Raw genomic sequence first — 20,457 nt, 5'->3', positions numbered from 1 at the left:
GACGCTTTGTCTCAAGTCAGTCTCACTAGGAAATAAAATGTAGATCATGTTTTACTGAATATTTTGTGAGTAGTTGCCATTAGAGCTGTGTAGTTGGACGCTGCTGCTCCTGCTGTTTCCCTTTTAAAGGTTCATTGTAGTTCCTGATTTGAATTAACACGGAGAGGTCTTCCTTTAGCACAATATGTAAATCCATACTCGTCAGCAAGGTCAGTTTAAGCACGTGTCCAGGTGACTTTCTCATTTGGGACTGACGTTTTTTATGACGATACAGGCAAAAAAGTTCAGTACTTGCAAAAAGGAGACAGTCTGAGCCATGGATTGTGTGGTGCTGGGCAGGGATTGCTGAGCTCGGACCAGTCTCTTCACCACTGCTTTGCTGTGCAGCACCAGGGAAGTGGTCTCTGTTGTGATTCCTGACTCCTCACTGCTAGTATTTTGGTTACACACCAGAGTTTACATGCTGTTAGAGGTGTATGAAGCTCCGCAAGGTCATTGGTCCCACTTGCATCAGGTCTTGTGCAGGCGTAGTTTCTCCAGCATCGTTCTGCTCAACCTCCTCTCCTCTCCGGCCCTGTCTTCCCAACATTTCTTCTTTTCCCATGATACTCTTGACTTATAAAATAAAGTAGTAAACCGAATATTTGAAGCTATTCAGATTTCCCTACCCTTCTGATTTGTTCAGTGTCTGTGTGGTTGTTTGGTTTCATTTTTCCTGAAGAGTATAGAACGTCAGACCATGCGTAGGATAGTTCAATCTGTTTGTTCCTCTGTCCTCCCAAGGTGGCATCTGCTGTGTGGATTTGTGTGGAATGCAGCACAAGTTATCTGTGGTTATCAAAGATCGAGTCAATAAGTAGAAGTGAAGACTTTAAATGTCAAATATTGTGTTGTTCGAAATACTAATTTGTGGAGTAAAATCCTGTAATTATCAACTCTGCCTGATGCTGGAGAAGTATGAGAACTGATAAAAGTTCATCTTGTTTTGCTTTTAGATTGGAATTTGTGGGTTGGTTTGTTTTTTTCCATAAATCCTGAAAGATAAGACCATTTCTTACTGCGACCAATAGTTGGAGCTGAAGGCTCTTGGCTCTCAGCTCTGTTATGCTGCAGTGAAACTATGCTTGATTGTGCACAGTTGATAGCAGGATTTGCCTCCATTTCTCTTTCTAGTACTGACTAAGGGTAAAACTGCAGTTGCAATGCTTGAAAAACTGTATTTCTGCAAATAAGTGGTTTATAAATTGTAATATGAAAAATACCCATGGTGCTTTAAACCCCATCATCACAGCATGCCCGTACACAGCTTAAAAGCTTCTCTGACGTGAGACGTGTTTCCATCTGGTGGGTCTTGTGATGAACGAACACCATTGCCTGCTCTCCTGGGAGACCTGTGAGAAATAGTTTGATTGTCCTAGAACAGCAACTTGTAATTTCCCTGCAGAGTAAGAAAAGGGTTAAGTTTTAGCGTATGCTATGTGGATGTCAGTGTGTGATTTTAGGAGATGGCTTAAGCCGAGGGAGCAGTTCACTGCCACGGAGAAGTGAGCGCTTGATTTTGCTGAGTGGTTTTGAACTGGCTTGCCTTGCAGCCAGACAGCGACTGTGAATTCAGCTCAGTCATAACATGACATCATGCCCGCAGTCCTCTCAGATGACTGTAAGTAGGTTAAATCTTATCATCTCTGTAGTTCCAAGAGATTATGCTTTTCAGCCTATTAAGATGTACATGGGGAGTGTTACAAGCCGCTTCATGGTTCAGGTTTCTAGGGAGAGCATGGGCACGAAGCGTGGTGTCAGAGTATGAATAGCGGCTGTGGAGTAAGCTCGTAATTTATAGTACGTCAGCGTCAGCTATTTCACAAGCAACTGCCTGCAGGGATTTTCTCCTCCTGTAGGAAGCAGGAGGTGATTCCTGTCTCACTGGAGCCAGGCTGAGCAGGGACTGAAGGTCTGTCTCTGGTGGTGCCAGCTTTGCGCTGCTGCAAAGCTTCGCCTTTGGCTTCTTCAAGGTGCTTCACTCCTGGTTAAGTACCGAACGCTTTCCGCATCCAGGTCCTTGTCTCTATTTCATTATCATCATCTGTGAAAGAGCTCATTTCACAGAACAGGGTCAAGGACTGCAAAGCATTTCTGGATGGAAGGTGTGTGTGAGTGGAAAACGGAGATGTCTGTTAAGCTCTGTCTGGCTGAACTCTGAGGTGTCTCGGTGTACAGCTGGAAAGGGGAATGCACCAGGGCGCTGCTCTTTTCCACTCCTACATGACACCCGTGGCTGTAGTTTGCCAGGAGCCTCTGAGCAGGTTCTGTGTGTGGTGTTCATAAAGCAAGGTTCACAAACCCAGCCTTTGGAGCAGCCTTAGGAGACTCGCTCTGCCTTAAGATTCATTGCAGCGTTTTGAGAGAATGGAAATCTTGTAACCTGTTATTACATGTGTGTATTTGTTCTCCTTTTCCTTTCCCTTTGTTTTAGGAGTACGGCCAACAGCCAAAATCTCAGGAAGGGGAGCTGAAAATCAGTGCTGTATTTTCAGTCAGTGGCAGTCCTCTTGGTAAGGAATAGGCAAGAAATAACTTTATTTCACTCTGTCAAATATGTCACCTTTGCCAATAGTCTGGCAGGTTAGTCTGCATTTTGTTTGCTCTGTCTGCCCCCAGCAGGGCAAAAGAACCCATTTGTTTTAGAGAAAATGAAATCCAGAGTTCCTAAAATAATTGTATTTTTGAAGCATAGGGAAATGAAATACAAGAGGGATGTTAAAAGTGCACTCTTATTCTGGAGAGCAGTTCAGATAATCTCATACGCAGAAAATCAGTGCAGGGCATGTACTTAGAGTTTGTCTGCTATTTAATTGCCCCTTAGGCCCCGACAACCCAAATAAAGTCATAAGCTTTGTGCTTGCCCCTGCACACAAGTGAGTTGTCTGTAACACATACATAACAGTTACTCTATGTTTTCTCTGTCTGTTTTTTCTTTTTTTAGCTCCACAGCTGTCATCAGGTTTCCAGCCTGCTGTGGCATCCTCTGGCATGAGTAAAATGCTTCCTTCAGTTCCAGCCACAGCTGTTCAGGTTTCCTGTTCTGGCTGTAAAAAAATCCTGCAGAAGGGGCAAACCGCGTACCAGAGGAAAGGCTCTACCCAGCTCTTCTGCTCCACACTGTGCCTCACTGGATACACTGTTCCAGCCTCTCGCCCACCAGCTTCTACCAAGAAAACCTGCTCAAGCTGCTCAAAGTAGGACAGTGTTTTAATTTGTGCTGGTAACAATCGATATCCAAGCAGATAATGAAAGGCTTCGATTCCCTTTTTACACCACACGCTGTTTCTGGAGTGCTCACTTATGTTGTGCTTCCCTTCAAAACATCGTGGTTCACACTGTTACTTGTTAATTGGTCTGTCCGCTTTCAGTTCCATTTCGTTAATTGGATTTTGCATACACATAGATTTAAAAACCCCTGTTGTGAAGTCTGCAAGTTGTCTTTTTTTTTTTAATTTAAATGAGCCACATGTGAAAAACTGCATTTCAGGAAGTGCTGCGTTTTCCTGCGGGTTTAAAATGTTGTTGCACTCTCAAAACAAGAGAGTTTTCAAAAAATAATTTATCTATTATTTATTCTAGATGAAGGAGATTTACTGAATACCTAAAATGAAACAAACCATGGGTAGATTGATATATTTGAGGCAGGATATTTCTTTGGATAATAAAAGAAGAATTAACTTTACAGTCTGGCTCCGCACTCTGTGAGCTTAGATTTCTGTAGGTCTTAGCTCTTCAAAAAACATCATTGCTGCTTTCGTAAGATGTAGGGAGATTAAATTGATTAAGAATTAATTTTTGTTGGGTGGTGGGGTTTCCAGAGGACCCAAATCTGTTGCATTGTGCCTCAGCCTAGTGTGGAAATCGAGATTTGATTTTGTGAGCCTCGTGGCAAAAAGTTGTTTAGAAAAGGTCTACGTTTTCCACAGTCTTGTTGGAAACAGAAACACAGGCCTGAATCTTCAGCCCTAAAAACATTTTAATTATTAAAATTTTGTGTTCATTTATGCCCAGATTGGCAAAAGAAGGCCTTTGGGGCTGGCTCTAAGATGTCATATTGCTATACCATTAAATTGGGGCAGAGAAATAGCTTTGCAGACTGATGGTGCTATGGTCCATTTATAGAGGAGAATTATTCGCATGTTTTAGTTTTAGTTCTGAAAGTCACTTTGTAAAAGGGGCGCTGCTTTGTTCATCATTTCTTCAACAACAAATTTATTGCTTTCAGTTTTACAAGGTCAACGGAACTTAAACTTGAGACTCCAATTAATTATTCTTTTCACTCGCTGTCTCAATTTGAAAAGTCCTTGTAATAAAGTTGAGCAATCTTGGCTGTAATTTGTATTTATTCTGTTGAAGAATGGTTTCCCTCTGACAAGAGGAGTGAGAAGGAGGTGTCCTTCCAACCGAGAAAATCACAAGTGTTTCCTCCGATTTTTTTTAACTTAAACGCTTTGAAACTTTTCAAAAGAGAGAAAAAATAAAGGAGAAAATCAGTTTGTTAAAGCCAGCAACAAATAAACAGAACTATAGATGGCAGAAAAGAGGTGGAAAGTTGCAGTACGAGTCAGAGTGCTTTGAACTGAACTAGAAATTGTGACCTTGTGTTTTCCCCTTTTTTCTCCTACCCTGATATGATTCCTATTTTCATCGTTGAAGGGAATTATTCCACATATCCTGCTTTCTAATATTTTTTTAGTAAAGACTGCAAAACGGTTACTTTTTCCCAGTTCCTTTTGAAAAGACTTAGTGGTAAAACCTGATATATGTGTAAGCCTCTTCTAAGTCCAGGTACAAAATGTTTCCCAAAAGATTGACTTGAATATTGTACTTTTTTACTATTTTCCCAATAGGAGAAGGAAAATGAAGTCAGGTTTTTAGATCAGTAAAAAGAAAAGCGTTAAAGTAAATGAATCCACCCTCTTCTAGAGAATGTTTAGTCTGCAGAAACAGAAAGGACAGCAAGCTGACATGAAGCCAACATTAATTCTTTGTTTGTTTGTTTTTCTCTTTTCCATAGAGACATACTAAATCCAAAGGACGTAATCACTGCCCAGTTTGACAATACGAACTCCAGTAAGGATTTCTGCAGCCAGTATTGTCTTTCTACTTATGAACTGAAAAGGAAACCTGTTGTTGCTATTCACACTAACAGCATTTCCACCAAGTGCAGCATGTGCCAGAAGAACGCAGTGGTAAGCCACAGCTTCCCTGGGCAATTTGCTTGGCGATTTCCCTTCCCAGTTTGCTGTGTCAGAGATGAACATACATATGAGAGGAGGCTACAAAGATGATCCGAGGGGTAGAGCGCCTCCCATAGGAGGACAGGCTGAGAGAGTTAGGGTTGTTCAGCCTGGAGAAGAGAAGGCTCTGAGGAGACCTTATAGCGACCTTCCAGTACCTGAAGGGGCTACAAGAAAGCTGGAGAGGGGCTATTCACAAAGGCTTGGAATGATAGGATGAGGGGGAATGGGTATAGACTGGAGAGGGGCAGATTTAGACTAGACATAAGGAGGAACCTCTTCATGATGAGAGTGGGGAGGCCCTGGCCCAGGTTCCCCAGGGAAGCTGTGGCTGCCCCATCCCTGGAGGTGTTCCAGGCCAGGTTGGGTGGGCCTTGGGCAGCCTGATCCAGTGGGAGGTGTCCCTGCCCATGACAGGAGGTTGGAACTGTATGGGCTTTAAGGTCCATTCCAACCCAAACTATTCTAATGATCAATTATAGAATTCTATGATTCTGTGATTCTTGGACTCAATGATGTTAAAGGTCTTTTCTAACCAAAACCATTCTATGATTCGATGATTCTTTCTATTCTTATTACCTATTCTTTCTTTTGCTCCAGATTAGACACGAAGTGAATTACCAGAACGTGGTACACAAGCTCTGCAGCGACGCCTGCTTCTCCAAGTTCCGCTCGGCGAACAACTTGACCATGAACTGCTGTGAGAATTGCGGAGGGTACTGCTACAGCGGCTCGGGTCAGTGCCACGTGCTTCAAATAGAGGGGCAATCCAAAAAGTTCTGCAGTTCAGCCTGTGTGACAGCATACAAGCAGGTATATTTTCACAGAATATTAACGATATTTGATTACATTTTGAGTGTTAAAGGAGCACCCAATCTATTAGTTGATTATTTCAGCTACTGATTTGGTCTAGAGAACTGCTTTTGCCATTTGCTGCTCCACCTTTCCCAGACATGTTTCTCTTACTGATGAACTGGCTACTAGAGTGAGAGAAGACACAGTGGGACTGCTCAGCAGTGATCCACTCTGAATTTACTCAGCCCTTGAGATGCTTCCTGTTTGAGTATTCTCTATTAAACTGTAGCATTTGAATTAAGTGGAGAGGAAAAGTATTTATTAGTTGATAATTTTTACTTTAATTTTTAGTATTTTAATTTTTGTTATAGTGGAGCCTCTTAAAGAGCCGAGCAGTACAGAGAACCTTAATTTATTATAATAGCTGAATTATTTTTGACTGACTTATTTTAATGGAATAACCTCAGGAAAAATTACCCTCTGATAAGGTAGTGTAACTTCATTTTGCAATTTGTCTCTGCTGCCCCATTATTCAGGCCTCTTAGGCCAAGTAATGCATAATGATATGAAAAAAAAAATCTGGTAAAAGTATTTCATCCAGAAAATTACCTACAACATTGGTCATCCTCTGAAACAAATCTGAAAATTAAATTACACAAGCAGGGAAGGAGAGGTATTTCACGCTGCTTTTGCATCTCACATCAAAACTTTCTATATGTCAGTCTTCCTGAAAATACAGTGTGTTCACAGTTTATAGGACTGTATTTTATTGATTTTTAAGCAGCGTTCAACTCATTGGTCAGATAGAGTCTGATATATTGGGTATTTTGTGGGTGTGAGAGGGAATCTTCTCTCTGTTTTCTTCTCATCTGGGATTATTTAGTATTTAAATGGAAATATTGCTTACATACGCATCTTATGTATTGAAAATCATAAGCAAAATGTTGCTTCTCAGCAGAACTATTGTCGTTGGCTGAGAGAAGGTGCTCGATAGGTGCTGTTCCAGTGGTGTTTGCCCCTGGGGGCTTTGCCCTCACAGCTTGGTGCTGCTTAAACTGCACATCTTGCCTGGGATGAGAGCCGCCAAGTCCCAGTTGCTCGAAGCGTGGCTATAGCCAGCGTACTGGAGAACTCAAGTATATCTGCACCTCAAATAATACAGCTGCAAAATAAGTGCTGTTTCAACTGCACTTACAGTCACTTTTATAGGTTAGTGATTCATTTCCAGGTTAATAAAAATACTGCGTTTCCTGTGGTTGATGGATTTCTGTGTTTCCACAGAAGTCGGCCAAAATTACACCCTGCACACTGTGTAAATCCTTGAGATCTTCAGGCGAGATGGTGGAGAGCACAAATAACGTGGGAAAAACTGAACTGTTTTGCTCTGTTAACTGCTTGTCAGCGTATAGAGTGAAAATGGTTACTGCTGCTGGTAAGTTTATCCTATTACTTCTTTAGAAGCACAATTTCATGTAGTTCATATCCAAGCTTAATTTGTCTTGAATGTTAAGACTGATTTGTTTTTGAGGAGGTGGGAAATGGTTTGTTTTTAAAAAGTGATACAGAGATGGGAACATAAGGACTTTCTACCCCAGATAAACCTAACGGTGATAGTACAGCCATTTCAGCTCTGTTTTTAGAGAGATTAAACAGCATGATAAACCTTCATCTGTTTTCTGCTCTTGCAAGTGCAGCTGGTGTGTTTCTCAGCCAGACAAATCCACTTTGGTGGACGTATGCCATACCACCGCTGGGATCGTTCCGCCCTTGTTCTCCAGGGTGATTAGCTTGCTTACCTCCAACTAATGTTGCACTGAGCCGGGCAAACGTATTCTCAGCTATTTTTCTTGTAAAACAGAGAGATGCTTACTGACATCCTAGGGATACTGGGAGATTCATTAAAGGATCTGGCAAGCAACAGGCACCGCAGCTGCAGTGTCTGCTTCTGCATCTGTAGAAACTTCATCTTGTGCTTCTCTGCGTAGCTTGGCTTGTCACTCAGATTCTCTGGTTTTGTATGCATGGTGCAGAATTATCTGCGCTACAACTGGATGTTGCATAAATCATGTTTTCTTCTCTGTTTCACCCTCAGGTGTTCAAGTTCAGTGCAACAGCTGTAAAACTTCCACAAACCCTCAGTATCACTTGGCTATGTCAGACGGGAGCATACGCAATTTTTGCAGCTACAGTTGTGTAGCAGCTTTCCAGGTGTGACATATAAGATTTCTTCCTAGCTGAATTAATAGAATAGTAAATGGCTGGTGTAAATATCTAGGATGTGGGGTAAAAATGTGTAATACCATAAAATTAAGTCTCTTCCTCCGTTTGCTTTCCTGCAGAATTTGTTCAACAAGCCTGCAGGAACGAACTCCTCAGTGGTACCTCTGTCGCAAGGCCAAGTCATCGTCAGCATTCCCTCGGGGGCAACAGTGTCAGCCAGTGGCACCACCTCCTCTGTGTCACCCAGCAACATGAGCAGTTCTGCCGCCGCTGGCCTGCAGAGGCTTGCTGCCCAGTCCCAACAAGTCACTTTTGCCCGTCCTGTTGTAAAACTCAGGTGTCAGAACTGTAACAGATTGTTTGCTACCAAACCAGAGCTGCTTGACTACAAGGTAATAAGGATTAAGGTGTTTCAAGCTTTTTTTTTTTTTCAACAGAAGCCCAAGATATTGTAGTTTATACGTAATGTTTTCTCAGTACTGCTTCGTTGCTTACTCTGTCCTGCTGTGAAGGAATTTGGAATCATTTAACCATTATCAAAATTAATACTGATAATGGGTTTTTGATCTTAAAAACAGAGGGGAAAAAACCCTCCAAAAATGCCAAAGCCTGTGATTGCCTGGCTAGGTAAGCGCATTCCTGATTCTTATTCCCAGAGACAATCCTTTGAATTCCAGGACAAAGCACATTGGTGACAGCTTTCTGCAGAAAATTGTTCTGTCTGTTATAAAGCTAAATGGGAGACTTCTTCATTAGTGCTGTCTCTTGATATCCAGGGACATAATTATGCTTCCAAGTTTTTATTAACTATTGAAAAGGATTATCTGGGACATGAAGCGTCGGAAGTAAAACATTCTGACTGTGTTGCAGGGTAAGATGTTCCAGTTCTGTGGGAAGACCTGCTGTGACGAATATAAGAAAAGGAGCAGCGTAATGGCATTGTGCGAATACTGCAGGATTGAGAAGATTATCAAGGAGACAGTACGATTCTCAGGCGTGGATAAGACGTTCTGTAGTGAAGGTAGGAAGGGGCAAGGCTGTGTCTCAGACAAATCAAGTCAGAATTGTTTTGCCTTAAAATTATTTGTAATACTAAGAGAAACATAACCTTATTAGATTCAGAAGCACAGAACTTTGTTCACACTTTACGTTTTAATCATATGTCAGAACAAATTATTACAGACATAACTGAATCCAAGAATTAGAAGTGTTGAGCAAATGTCACTTTGATACTGAAGGATATTTTTGAGGGTTTTTTGCTGTTTTCTTTTCTTTTAGGTTGTAAGCTGCTCTATAAACATGACTTGGCAAAGCGCTGGGGAAACTACTGTAAGATGTGCAGCTACTGTTTACAGGCTTCCCCTAGACTGGTCCAAAATCACTTTGGCGGGAAAACGGAGGAATTCTGCTCTGAGGAATGCATGTCTAAATTCACGGTTTTGTTTTACCAGGTAAGCAGTGTCGTCACATAAGCATCCTGTAGAATATAAGCATGTCAGCAGAAGACCCTTTGTACCTGAGGAGCTGTGTAAGCTGCTTGTCGTTGACTGTGTCCATGGAATAGGTTGCATATATGGGAGAGATGAGTAAATCCTTGCAGCTTTTGGGTACAGGTATTCTATATAGAAAAAACCTGATATAGGTTGTAGGAATCATAGAATAGTTTGGGTTGGAAGGAACCTTAAAGCTCATCTAGTTCCAACCCCCCGTGCCATGGGCAGGGACACCTCCTGCTGGCTCAGGCTGCCCAAGGCCCATCCAACCTGGCCTTGAACACCTCCAGGGATGGGGCAGCCACAGCTTCCCTGGACAACCTGGGCCAGGGCCTCACCACTCTCATCGTGAAGAATTTCCTCCTTATGTCTAGTCTAAATTTGCCCCTCTCCAGCTTATACCCGTTGCTCCTAGTTCTGTCGCTACAGGCCTTTGTGAACAGCCCCTCTTCAGCTTTCCTGTAGCCCCTTCAGGTACTGGAAGGTCGCTAGAAGGTCTCCTGGGAGCCTTCTCTTCTCCAGGCTGAACAACCCCAACTCTCTCAGCCTGTCCTCGTACGGAAGGTGCTCCAGCCCTCAGATCATCTTTGTAGCCTCCTCTGGACCCGTTCCAGCAGCTCCATCTCCTTCTTACATTGAGGATTCCAGAACTGGACAGATTTTTCCAGATGAGGTCTTTCAAGAGAGGAGCAGAGGGGCAGAATCCCCTCCCTCCCTGCTGGCCATGCTGCTTTGGATGCAGCTCAGGATGTGGTTGGTTTCTGGGCTGTGAGTGCACATTGCCAGCTCATGTCGATCTTCTCATCAACCAGCACCCCAAGTTCACTGCAAGGCTGCTCTCAATCACATCATCCCCCGTCCTGTATTGAAGCTGCAGATTGCCCTGACCCAGGTGTAGGACCTTGCCCTTGGCCTTGTTGAACCTCATGAGGTTCTCACAGCCTGTCCAGGTCCATCTGGATGACATCCTGTCCTTCCAGTGTGGCAACTGCACCACTCAGCTTGGTGTCATCTGCAACCTTGCCGAGAGTGACACCGAGTGGCAGACAAGAGTGTTTTCCCACTTTGTGGTACCCTGTGAAAATGATACACTCTTACAGATTGCTTTACACTATATTTGCTGAGCAGGACGCAAGGAGTTTTTTATACTCGTAATCTTTGTTGCTGTTTACAAGTGTGTTTAATTTCTCCCTCGCTCTGTTTTCCTAGATGGCCAAGTGTGATGGTTGTAAGAGACAAGGTAAACTCAGCGAGTCCATGAAGTGGCAAGGGGAGATCAAGCATTTCTGCAATCTGCTTTGTATTCTGTTGTTCTGTAAACAACAAAGTGTTTCTGACCCTCCACCCCCGAACAACACAGGTAAAAGCAACTAGAAATAGCATTATCTTTTTGTTTGCCTGATAGTGATGTGAACATTTATTTGGAAACTCGATTCAGTGAGCTTTTTGAGATACATCTTCTACGTGACCTTGCCCGTTGGGCTCAGGTTTAGATCTCTCTTACTTCAGACGATTTCCAACTTCTAAAGGTGTGAAATGGGATTGTTTCATACACCAGATCTAGATTGTGATTTTGAAGAAGACAAAAGAAAAGCACTTACTTTTTAATCGCTTTTTTAACAAACAGGCCCATTTAATGGCTTAAAATGTACTGATATTTATTGAAGACATATTAAACACCTAGTTAGTCTCCTGGTTTTGGTAAGGCATAGTCAGATATGTTAATGTTCATTTAACAAGAAGAACGAAGTGCTGAAAGTAGTAGATTTAATGGTTGTAAATACAGACTATGAACTTAAAATGGCCATTTCTGTGTAGTCTGTAGGCACGTGAAGTGTTACCATTTCTATATCATTAAGTGCTGATTCTTGTCAGTATTGATGCCAAGATTAATGCACCCTGTAGCTGTTTCCTTGCTCAGTATTTTAGCAGATGGAATGGGAAAGAGGGTGGGAATGAAGCCCAGAGGAATAGGAACTGTGAATTTCTGTAGGGAATTAAATGCAAAGGGAAGAAAGGCCCACAAAGACAGGAAGAGGAAGCAAAACAAAGGGCAGAAATAGCATTGATCCTAAAGAAGGGCATAATCTCCCACTGAGTAATGGTGACTGCGACAGTAAGGTACCCGACCAGCGATAAAGAATATTGACTGGAGGTTTATAGTGGGCACCAGGCTGCGTTCAACTCTTCAGCTGCACATCTTCCACTTGCGTTGGTGGGAGCCGTTTTCCCTGGTTAAGAGTAATATAAGTAACTTTATGCTTTCAGACTATAACTATCCCATGTGACATTCCTGGTCTTGTCAGTACCTTTCGCTGTTAGTAAGGGCTGCAAAGCATACAGCAGGCCTGCAACTGCGGCTGAGGCAAGCACGCAGTGCCTCGGCAAAACCCATCTCCAGGCATCTCTCTGACCTGGGGGCTCCTAGGGTGAGGGAGCCCCTCAGAACAGCCATTTTGGGTAAAATGTGGTAATTCACGGTGATGGGCTAAGGAATGGTGCTTTCACATGGAAAGAACATAAGAATTCCTCTCTGAGACCCTCATAAAATTCACCTCATTCGTTATTTGACAGGGTCTCAACTGTCCCCTGTATCATGTACGCTCAGTACCAAGCACGGAGGGGCATCCAGTCCTCTTGTCTCCTGAGTGCTGCTATAATACACCTTCTGTTAGAGGCAGAACTGCTCTCACACTCTGGTGAACTTCTGAGATGTTTCAGTGACTGGAAGTGAGCTTGAGTTTGCTTGTGGAACCACTTCCTACTTAAACTGAAACACTGCAGTTTGACACCTGCGTTCTCTTCTCGTACAGCAGGCTTTTTTGTTGGCAATACATCTGGAGGGTGGGTGTTGCTTCAGAAATGCTGGTTTATAAATTGATCTTATTGCTTATTTTTGTTTTCTTCTGTTTGCTCTCTCCAGCAAACTCCTCCATGGCACCAGCATCCTCGTCGGGCCCCCCTTCTTTGAGAAAGGACTCAACCCCTGTCATAGCAAACGTGGTGTCCCTCGCAAGCACCCCTGCTGCCCAGCCTACGGTTAACTCCAACAATGTTTTACAGGGTAAGACTGCTGAAGATGATGCCTGTATTTTTAATTCAGTATTCCTGAACATTTATATCTGTTCAGGGATCTTTTCCATTGAGGACATACCCCCCTTCATTAGGCTTCATGTCAGTGCAGATGGTTACAGTTTTGTCCTTCCTACCTGGGTATAAATGACTTTAATTTATGTGCATACACCAAGGAATTAGGTTTAATGGGAATTTCTTTGTCTTGACCTTGGGAGAGTATGGGTTATGGTCCTTGATGATAAGTACACAAGCTGTTGTGTGTTTTCTTTTCACAGGTGCAGTCCCTACTGTGACAGCAAAAATAATAGGAGACGTAAGTGTTACGAGAGAATCTTTTTCTCACTTTCACCCAGATTGTAACGATAACAAGTAAAGTATCCAAGAATTTTGCACCATCATTTTGTACCTGCTTTTCCTGATTGGGCTAGGGATTTAAAATTCATCCAGCTTGTAGAAGCTTGTTTTATTTAAAACGGATAGAGCTTTTTATGGTATTAAAATCTCTGTCCACTGACCGATTGTTAGATGCTTTAAGACAAAGCTTGTCAAATCGTAGCTCTTGAGATAGCTGGAGTTCTCAAGCAATTCATGGGTGGCCTCTGGACCTTTTGTGCCCAAAGTGGGATGTGATGTCAAAAGAACAAGCTTGGGAGGAAGGGATGATTGAAGAACTTGGTCATGTCAGACCCAGCAGTCCATGTGGGTAGCTTTTATCTGATCATTTCTATCAACAAAGCGAATTTCAAATTGTTCAAGCTTCCGTAGCAGAGAACAAGCACTCATCTTATGATACGCTTCGAACCAACACTGACTCTGCGCTCGTTTGTATCTTTCCAAACAGGCCAGTACTCAGACAGATGCCCTAAAGCTGCCACCATCACAACCACCTCGGCTTCTGAAAAACAAAGCATTATTGTGCAAGCCCATCACACAGACCAAGGCCACCTCGTGCAAACCTCACACACAAAACAAAGAATGCCAGACAGGTATGCAGCTGATCTGCCCGTTTTATAAACGTCTGTATTGAGGTTGAGAGAGTAATGTGTGATTTGTGTAACGGAGTCCATTTCTTAATATATCTTGAAACCTTAATAGTTTCCAGTTGTTGTATGGTACAGGTTTAGAACATCTGCTATTCTTTGAAATCCATAAAGCTTCATGTGTGATGAAGGTTTGCTTTAACTTGTCTTCAGCATTATGTGATTAACTGTGGAGAATGAAGTGCTATGATTGTGACATACAAAAGACTGTGGGGGAAACTTGTTTTTCTGAGGACAGAACTTGTGAGTTCTTAGCTCTCACAGCTCAACCCACAAAAGCGGACTCATTGTAATAAAGTCCCTGATCTTCCAAAGATTATTATGACTCTCACTTTCAGAGATTCTCAGTATCTGTATCTAATAACTAAATGAAAGTTAAGTTCCTATTTCCAAGATCATTTGATTAGGTACGTATTTGCTCCAAGCTCGCTCTGTGAGGTGGTTGGGAGGAAACAGAAACACCTCCAAAGGCTGTTACGTAGTCCAGATTGTCATCGAGGAATCCTTGTTTCATCGTTGTTACTGTAGAAGGAGCTCGGGTTACCTAGCCTTGCTGTAAAGCTCTCTATAAGGAAGACGAAATCATGTGGGAAGGTTGTAGTTGTTTTTTTCATGGTACCTTTTTATGGTCTTGTAGTGAGAGAATTTTATTAACACAGCGTTTAGTTGGCTGCAGGCTGTAGCATTTAATATTTATTTCCACTCTTCCCTTCCAGCAGTTGTGTACGAAGTCACAGTGCTGCTTAGTTCCACACTGTGGCATTCGTATTTGTTACAACAATGCTAAAGTGAGAGCTGACTCTGAATCAAGACATGGTGCACGCTGAGTCGCAAGCCGAAGGCCAGGCCATTATTATGCGCTCTCTGGAGTGTACTGGACAGTTGTATTAAATAATTAAACAATTCTTGTTTTGTTTTGCTATAACAGAAGAAGAAGAAGGAGAAGTTCAGCCCCGGATCGTTGTGGTACCTGTTCCTGTACCAGTGTTTGTGCCAGTGCCCCTTCACCTCTACACTCAGTACACACCAGTTCCACTTGGGGTGCCAGTACCTGTAAGTTAAACTTCAGTTCCCTAAAAGAGTGGTTTACAGTCTCATTTCTGAACAGGACACTGTCCTTGGGGTTTGTGACCAGTCACGCAAATGGTATTTGGAGTCCTTGAAGCCATTTCTTTCCTTATCGCATCATGTTTGGTTAAGCTTCATCACATGAAACTACCAGTTTGTAGGATTATTCAGATATGAATCAAGCTGTCCAGTCTGGAGTTATTTTGAAATTGAATTTAGTAGTTCCTAAAATGTGTGTAAGATTAAATGAGAGGAATCTCCCTTCTGTATTTGCTGTTTCCCTTCGCCCTCAGGCATGCTCTAATACTAATTTCCTACGTATTCCATAGGTACCAGTTCCCATGCTCTTCCCAACTACCCTGGATAATGCTGATAAGATTATTGAAACTATTCAGGATATCAAGGAAAAGATTCCCACAAATCCGTTTGAAGCCGATCTCATTCAGATGGCAGAAATGATTGCAGAAGATGAGGAGAAAGAAAAAACACACTCTCATGGTGGTATGTGGTGTTTTTAAGAAAGAAACTGAATGCGGTGAGAGGGAGGTGCTGGTTTGACTTTGTTGACAGTAACAGATTACCGAGAGGTCATAATCTCCAGATCAGTACATCGTACGTTAGCAGGAGGAGTCAAAATTGAAGAAGACAGAGCAGCTGCTTTCCAAGAACATATTCCTATTGGTTTTTTTATGGTGGGTTCTTGGAGGGTGATGCAGGTTAGAGTGTGTTGGATAGTGATCATTCCTTGTAATAAAAGTGGAACGAGCTGAGAAGGAATGAACAAAATATCTTACTCGCCTACAGATGACTCAGAAAAACATGAAGGGATGGCCATGTTTGGAAAAACAAACGTGGGTTAGTTCTGTGTTTCTGTTTCTCCCATAACAGCGTGACTAAGGTAGAAAGCTGTTAGGAGGACTCTAGTGGAGGAAAAGACTCATCATTTGTGTTAGTATTATGACATAATACATGTTTTTTTTGGCGTTGAAAGTATTTTGTGTTAGTTACATAAGCTGTCAGTCATTTGTAGATACAGATTTTCTTCTTTTTCTAAAGGATCTCAAACGTCTGATCATGAGCTCTTCCTGGACCCCAAGATATTTGAGAAAGGTCAGTTAGATTTTTTTGTTTTGCAAATGGATTTTGATTCTGCTACATCTTTTCTTTCCAACTCCTCTTTTTGTCTGCCCTTTCCTATAGCGCACGGTTTATCTGATCACTCTCGTTACAGACCAGGGCAGCACCTACAGTGGAGATCTGGAATCAGAAGCAGTGTCCACTCCACACAGCTGGGAGGATGAGTTAAATCACTATGCCTTACGATCAAATGCCCTGCCGGAACCGGATCCAGAAGTGAAACAGTTTTCCAAAGGTGATGTGGAACAGGACCTGGAGGCAGATTTTCCATCAGGTCGGTGTAATGTGAGGGGAAAATGCATTGTGTAGAAGTACACACAGTTTTTTGAGGAAGCGTTAGATCAGCAGCCTTCTTGTGAAGGGGTGTGGTTTGATGTAGTAGAAGTAGGTATAAAGCTGCAGTAATGCATCAGCTCTACTAAAAATCAGTATTTTTAAAATACTACTTTAAAATACTAATACAGAACCCCTTACAAGAGTAGCAGGTAGCTGTGCTCGACTCCTTTGAATTTATCACTTCTGAATCCCTAGGTATAATCCATGTGGTTGGTGCGTAAGAACGTAAATTTGCCTCAATAAGTACACCCACTGCTCTAGGGCCTTTCTTCTTCATCTGAGCATTTGCTTTGTTTATACCGAAAGTACGTAGATTGCCTAATTACTCAAAGGTAAAGAATTATTTGAATATACAGGCGTGGTAAGGGATTCTGTATTATCTAGGTGACATCTACCCGGGCTGTTAAATCACATAATTAAACTCCTAATGGTGTTGATTTGACTTCAGACTCGTTTGACCCTCTCAGTAAAGGACTGGGTTTGCAGTCACGTTCGCGAGCAAGACGGAGACATAGAGATGGCTTCCCGCAGCCAAAAAGACGGGTAAGAAAAGGCTTCTGGAACACAAGTTCCTTGCGTTTGAAGTAATAACATTGTGTGCGTGCTTATTCTCAGAAGTAGGAAACCACTGCTCCAAGGTGCAAATGAGAACTCTGTTGACTCTGTGCCCCATCCCTGGAGGGGTTCCAGGCCAGGTTGGATGGGCCTTGGGCAGCCTGAGCCAGTGGGAGGTGTCCCTGCCCACGGCAGGGGTTGGAGCTGGATGATCTTTAAGGTCCCTTCCAACCCAAACTATTCTATAATTCTATGATTGAACTACACTGTGTATTTTTTCCTGTTCTGCTCTGTGAGATAAGATTTTCTTTCTTCCTTCTCGGCAACTAAGCAGAATAAATACACTTTTTAGTGCAGAACGTTTTTTAAATGTGTAGCATTTCGAAACACTCCAAAAGAGATGTCTTTTAAGGAGTCTCATCATCTGTGGGAAAGGATCAATTTTTTCTTGTGTAGCTAAATCTACTTCTACATGTATTTATCACAGCGAGAATTACTGTATTTCATTGCACTTTTTCTGTAAAATGTGGTTAATACTTGTCCACATATTAAAAATAAATATCCATTCAGATCCTATCACAAGAGGAGGGTTTTGTTATCTTGTCAGCATAGTGGCCTTTTTATGTGAGATCAAGTTCAGTATCCATAGAGGAAGAGCTTATTAAATGCTTGTTTTCATTTGCTTGCTCGCCTGCAGGGACGGAAGAAGTCAGTGGTTTCCGTAGAGCCCCGGAATCTGATGCAGGCCTCCTACCCGGGATGCTCTGTTTCTGGCATGACCCTGAAGTACATGTATGGGGTAAACGCCTGGAAAAACTGGGTCCAATGGAAAAATGCACAGGAGGAACAAGGGGACCTGAAACTTTCAGGTAAATTTTTTTCTCAGTGGAAACAGAAATACTTGGTTGATGAGCACTTGGCATGATCTGTTCTTCAAATAAAAATTAGGATTAGATATTACTGAGTTTTCAGCTATCCACGAGTGCAGAAAAGATGTTATGGAATACCATCTTGTGGCTTTTAATGCATTTAAAATCCTAGCTGTTACATTCGTAATTCATCTGTTACCCATTAAAACAGGCTCCGAAGCATCAGATTTCTTTCCAGCGTTAGCAGCGTTGCTCTTTCAACCTCCTCTTTGCCTTCACTTGCACGTAGTAATAATTCATTTATAGAAGAGATGCTTTACGCCACTGCAGAGCTTTGCTGAGCTGTTAGCAGGCCAGACTTCTACGTTGACCACACCGACTTGGCCCCATCTATTTCAGCTGTAGCTGATGCAGGCACAAAGTATTTGTTTGTCAGCATAACTCCTTGCTGGAAAAAAACTTTGTGCAACAGCATTAAAATCTTATTTCTAGGCTTCACAGCTGGAAAGAAACTGTCCAAAAGTCAGCCCGTTCTGTGCTGCAACCTGCCCGAACTAACATTAAAAGGTGTGAATTGCCCTTGTGTCTCACTAGGGTAATAGTGACAATAATAGTGACAATATAAACATCACTTTTGTGTGTGTTTCTAAGTGTGGATTATTTCCTTTTCTTTTTCTTACAAAAGCAGAGCGGTCCTGGGATTTGGCAGCGTCTGACTCCCCTTTTCCCTGGTCTCAGACCTGCCCTACGTGCTTGCACGGAGAGTTTCGTGGGCACATTTTCAGAGTCAACAGAGAATTTAAGTTAGGAACATAACTGAGCTTTTGGGAGGATTGGGGAAGAGAGCAAACCATATTACATGGTCTGCAATGTAAAGAACTGAGCGTGGCAGGGCTTAGTTAAGGAAGATCCCAAAGGGAAAGATTCTAATTAGAATGAGATCTGCTTTTTGCTCTCTTATTTGGAATTTTTGTTGTCGTTACATGAAAACAGATGTTTTTTTGTTTCCCAGAAGAAGAGTAATCACATGAGTTATTGTAATGTTTTCTTCTTGTCGGCAAGGAAGCAAATATTACAGTCAGTTCTAGGAAACTGTCTGTTCCACCCCTCCCAGAAAGGTTCCTTGCTCAATCCCAAGGAGGCGCTTGTGTGAGGAGCGGAGCAGCCAAGCCTGGTGATTTCACTGCAGGTCTTTGATCAATCGATTCCCTGGTTGCTCTGCTTCTCTTTCTGAAGCCCATGCATGTCCTATTAAACTCTTCATTCCTTCTCCCTTTAGGAGGTTGAACGTGCTGCACTCATTGGAACTTTTAGGAAATACTCAGGATCTCTCTCACTCGGGATACCCCGAGTCCAGCTCTAGAGGTGAAACCTATTTATCAGCCCAGCCTCGAGCACATGTAGCCGTTGCCACAGGATGTGTCTCCGCATTCAGCAGACTCCTTGGATGTCTTAGCTTTAAATAACTGCTGCCTTATTACTCAATTGCAGCATTTGTGCTGCTCACACATGTAGGGTAGTTGGCTTTTATTGGCCAAATCCTTATTTAACTGTTAGCCAACAGATCGGAAATAGTTCATGGGTTTAGTCTTACAGGGAACTCGTGTGAGAGAGAAGATTTCATAGTTCTGCCTATATGGAATGATAAGGAGTGTGTAAAGGTGGTGACTTAATTTTTCTCATGATTTTCTTGGCCGCAGTTCGTCCTGTGAAACTCAAGGAGGACATTCTCTCGTGCACTTTTGCTGAGCTGAGTTTTGGCTTGTGCCAGTTTATTCAAGAGGTGCGGAGACCAAATGGAGAAAAATATGATCCTGACAGCATCTTATACTTGTGCCTTGGAATTCAGCAGGTAACGCAGGGAATCGGGGAGTTGCTGAGAACATACAAAACTTGCTCTGCCTATTTATGCTTTGTATCCATAGTCTCATGCTTGGTTTTTTCTAGAGGAGGCCTTATTCTTTAGTCTTAATCCCATATTTAATTAATTTGTCTGGACCTTTTTCTGGTCAGAGTGCACAGGCTTCTTCCGCACTGGGGAGGGATGTGACGCAGAGGGCAGGTTTGTCTGCCTAGGCACCAATCTTCGGATTTGGTACCTTTTGGATCCTTTTCCATGTATAGGACAGCTTTGCTCTGCAATATTTGCCTTATGCTGCAGTGGTTTAGATCTGAAATAGTTGCACGGTGCTCTTCTAATAAACATGTTTACATGGAAGAGGTCACGCAGCAAGGCCCGAGCTCCGTCAGTGGTGGGAGAGAAGCCTGTTGGGTTGGCAGTAGTTACAGAAGAAGTACAGTGGGAATAAGAACATTGCAGTTCATGAATGCTAAGAGAAAGTCCTTGCTACCTGCCTTGCTACCTGCCTTTAAAAAGTCACAGTACAAACCCAGCATAGTAATAACTTCTGCTTAAAACTCGATGTTCAGGATATTTCTATTAGCGACTTTTTTTTTTGGAGGGGGAACAGCTTGCTTGTTCTGTTCCTTAAACGATCATTTTGAGATAAGGAATCAAAAGCCATTTCTAATATTAAACTTAGCATTTGCCTAGGTGTGGAATTATCTTACTATTTTTTCCTGGCTA

The 20,457-nt window shown here is 42.5% G+C and overlaps 1 protein-coding gene across 11 annotated transcripts in view; it reads left to right on the top strand.

Annotated features, from left to right (window-relative positions):
- The window catches only part of ZMYM4 (zinc finger MYM-type containing 4), a 44,338-nt gene that overhangs the window by 14,217 nt on the left and 9,664 nt on the right, over positions 1–20,457 (top strand). For 10 of the 11 annotated variants that reach the window (XR_008453282.1, XM_054086261.1, XM_054086264.1 and 7 more), the window contains 20 exons: positions 2,474–2,552; positions 2,984–3,236; positions 5,060–5,234; positions 5,883–6,095; positions 7,359–7,509; positions 8,170–8,285; positions 8,417–8,689; positions 9,168–9,318; positions 9,576–9,748; positions 11,000–11,150; positions 12,714–12,854; positions 13,141–13,178; positions 13,707–13,851; positions 14,834–14,958; positions 15,303–15,474; positions 16,030–16,083; positions 16,205–16,384; positions 16,895–16,989; positions 17,699–17,870; positions 19,571–19,722. Coding sequence is in view for 10 of the 11 variants with exons in the window: in XM_054086261.1 (XP_053942236.1) it covers positions 2,474–2,552; positions 2,984–3,236; positions 5,060–5,234; positions 5,883–6,095; positions 7,359–7,509; positions 8,170–8,285; positions 8,417–8,689; positions 9,168–9,318; positions 9,576–9,748; positions 11,000–11,150; positions 12,714–12,854; positions 13,141–13,178; positions 13,707–13,851; positions 14,834–14,958; positions 15,303–15,474; positions 16,030–16,083; positions 16,205–16,384; positions 16,895–16,989; positions 17,699–17,870; positions 19,571–19,722 (3,009 nt within the window). In the remaining variant the exon portion in view is untranslated. The remainder of the gene's footprint in view (positions 1–2,473; positions 2,553–2,983; positions 3,237–5,059; positions 5,235–5,882; positions 6,096–7,358; positions 7,510–8,169; positions 8,286–8,416; positions 8,690–9,167; positions 9,319–9,575; positions 9,749–10,999; positions 11,151–12,713; positions 12,855–13,140; positions 13,179–13,706; positions 13,852–14,833; positions 14,959–15,302; positions 15,475–16,029; positions 16,084–16,204; positions 16,385–16,894; positions 16,990–17,698; positions 17,871–19,570; positions 19,723–20,457) is intronic. The other variant, XM_054086263.1, reaches the window with a different exon arrangement.

Source organism: Cuculus canorus, chromosome 22, assembly GCF_017976375.1.
Source record: "Cuculus canorus isolate bCucCan1 chromosome 22, bCucCan1.pri, whole genome shotgun sequence".
Taxonomy (NCBI): Eukaryota; Metazoa; Chordata; class Aves; order Cuculiformes; family Cuculidae; genus Cuculus; species Cuculus canorus.
The sequence above is the reverse complement of the archived record's forward strand: the minus strand, read 5'-3'. Positions and strand labels throughout refer to the sequence as shown.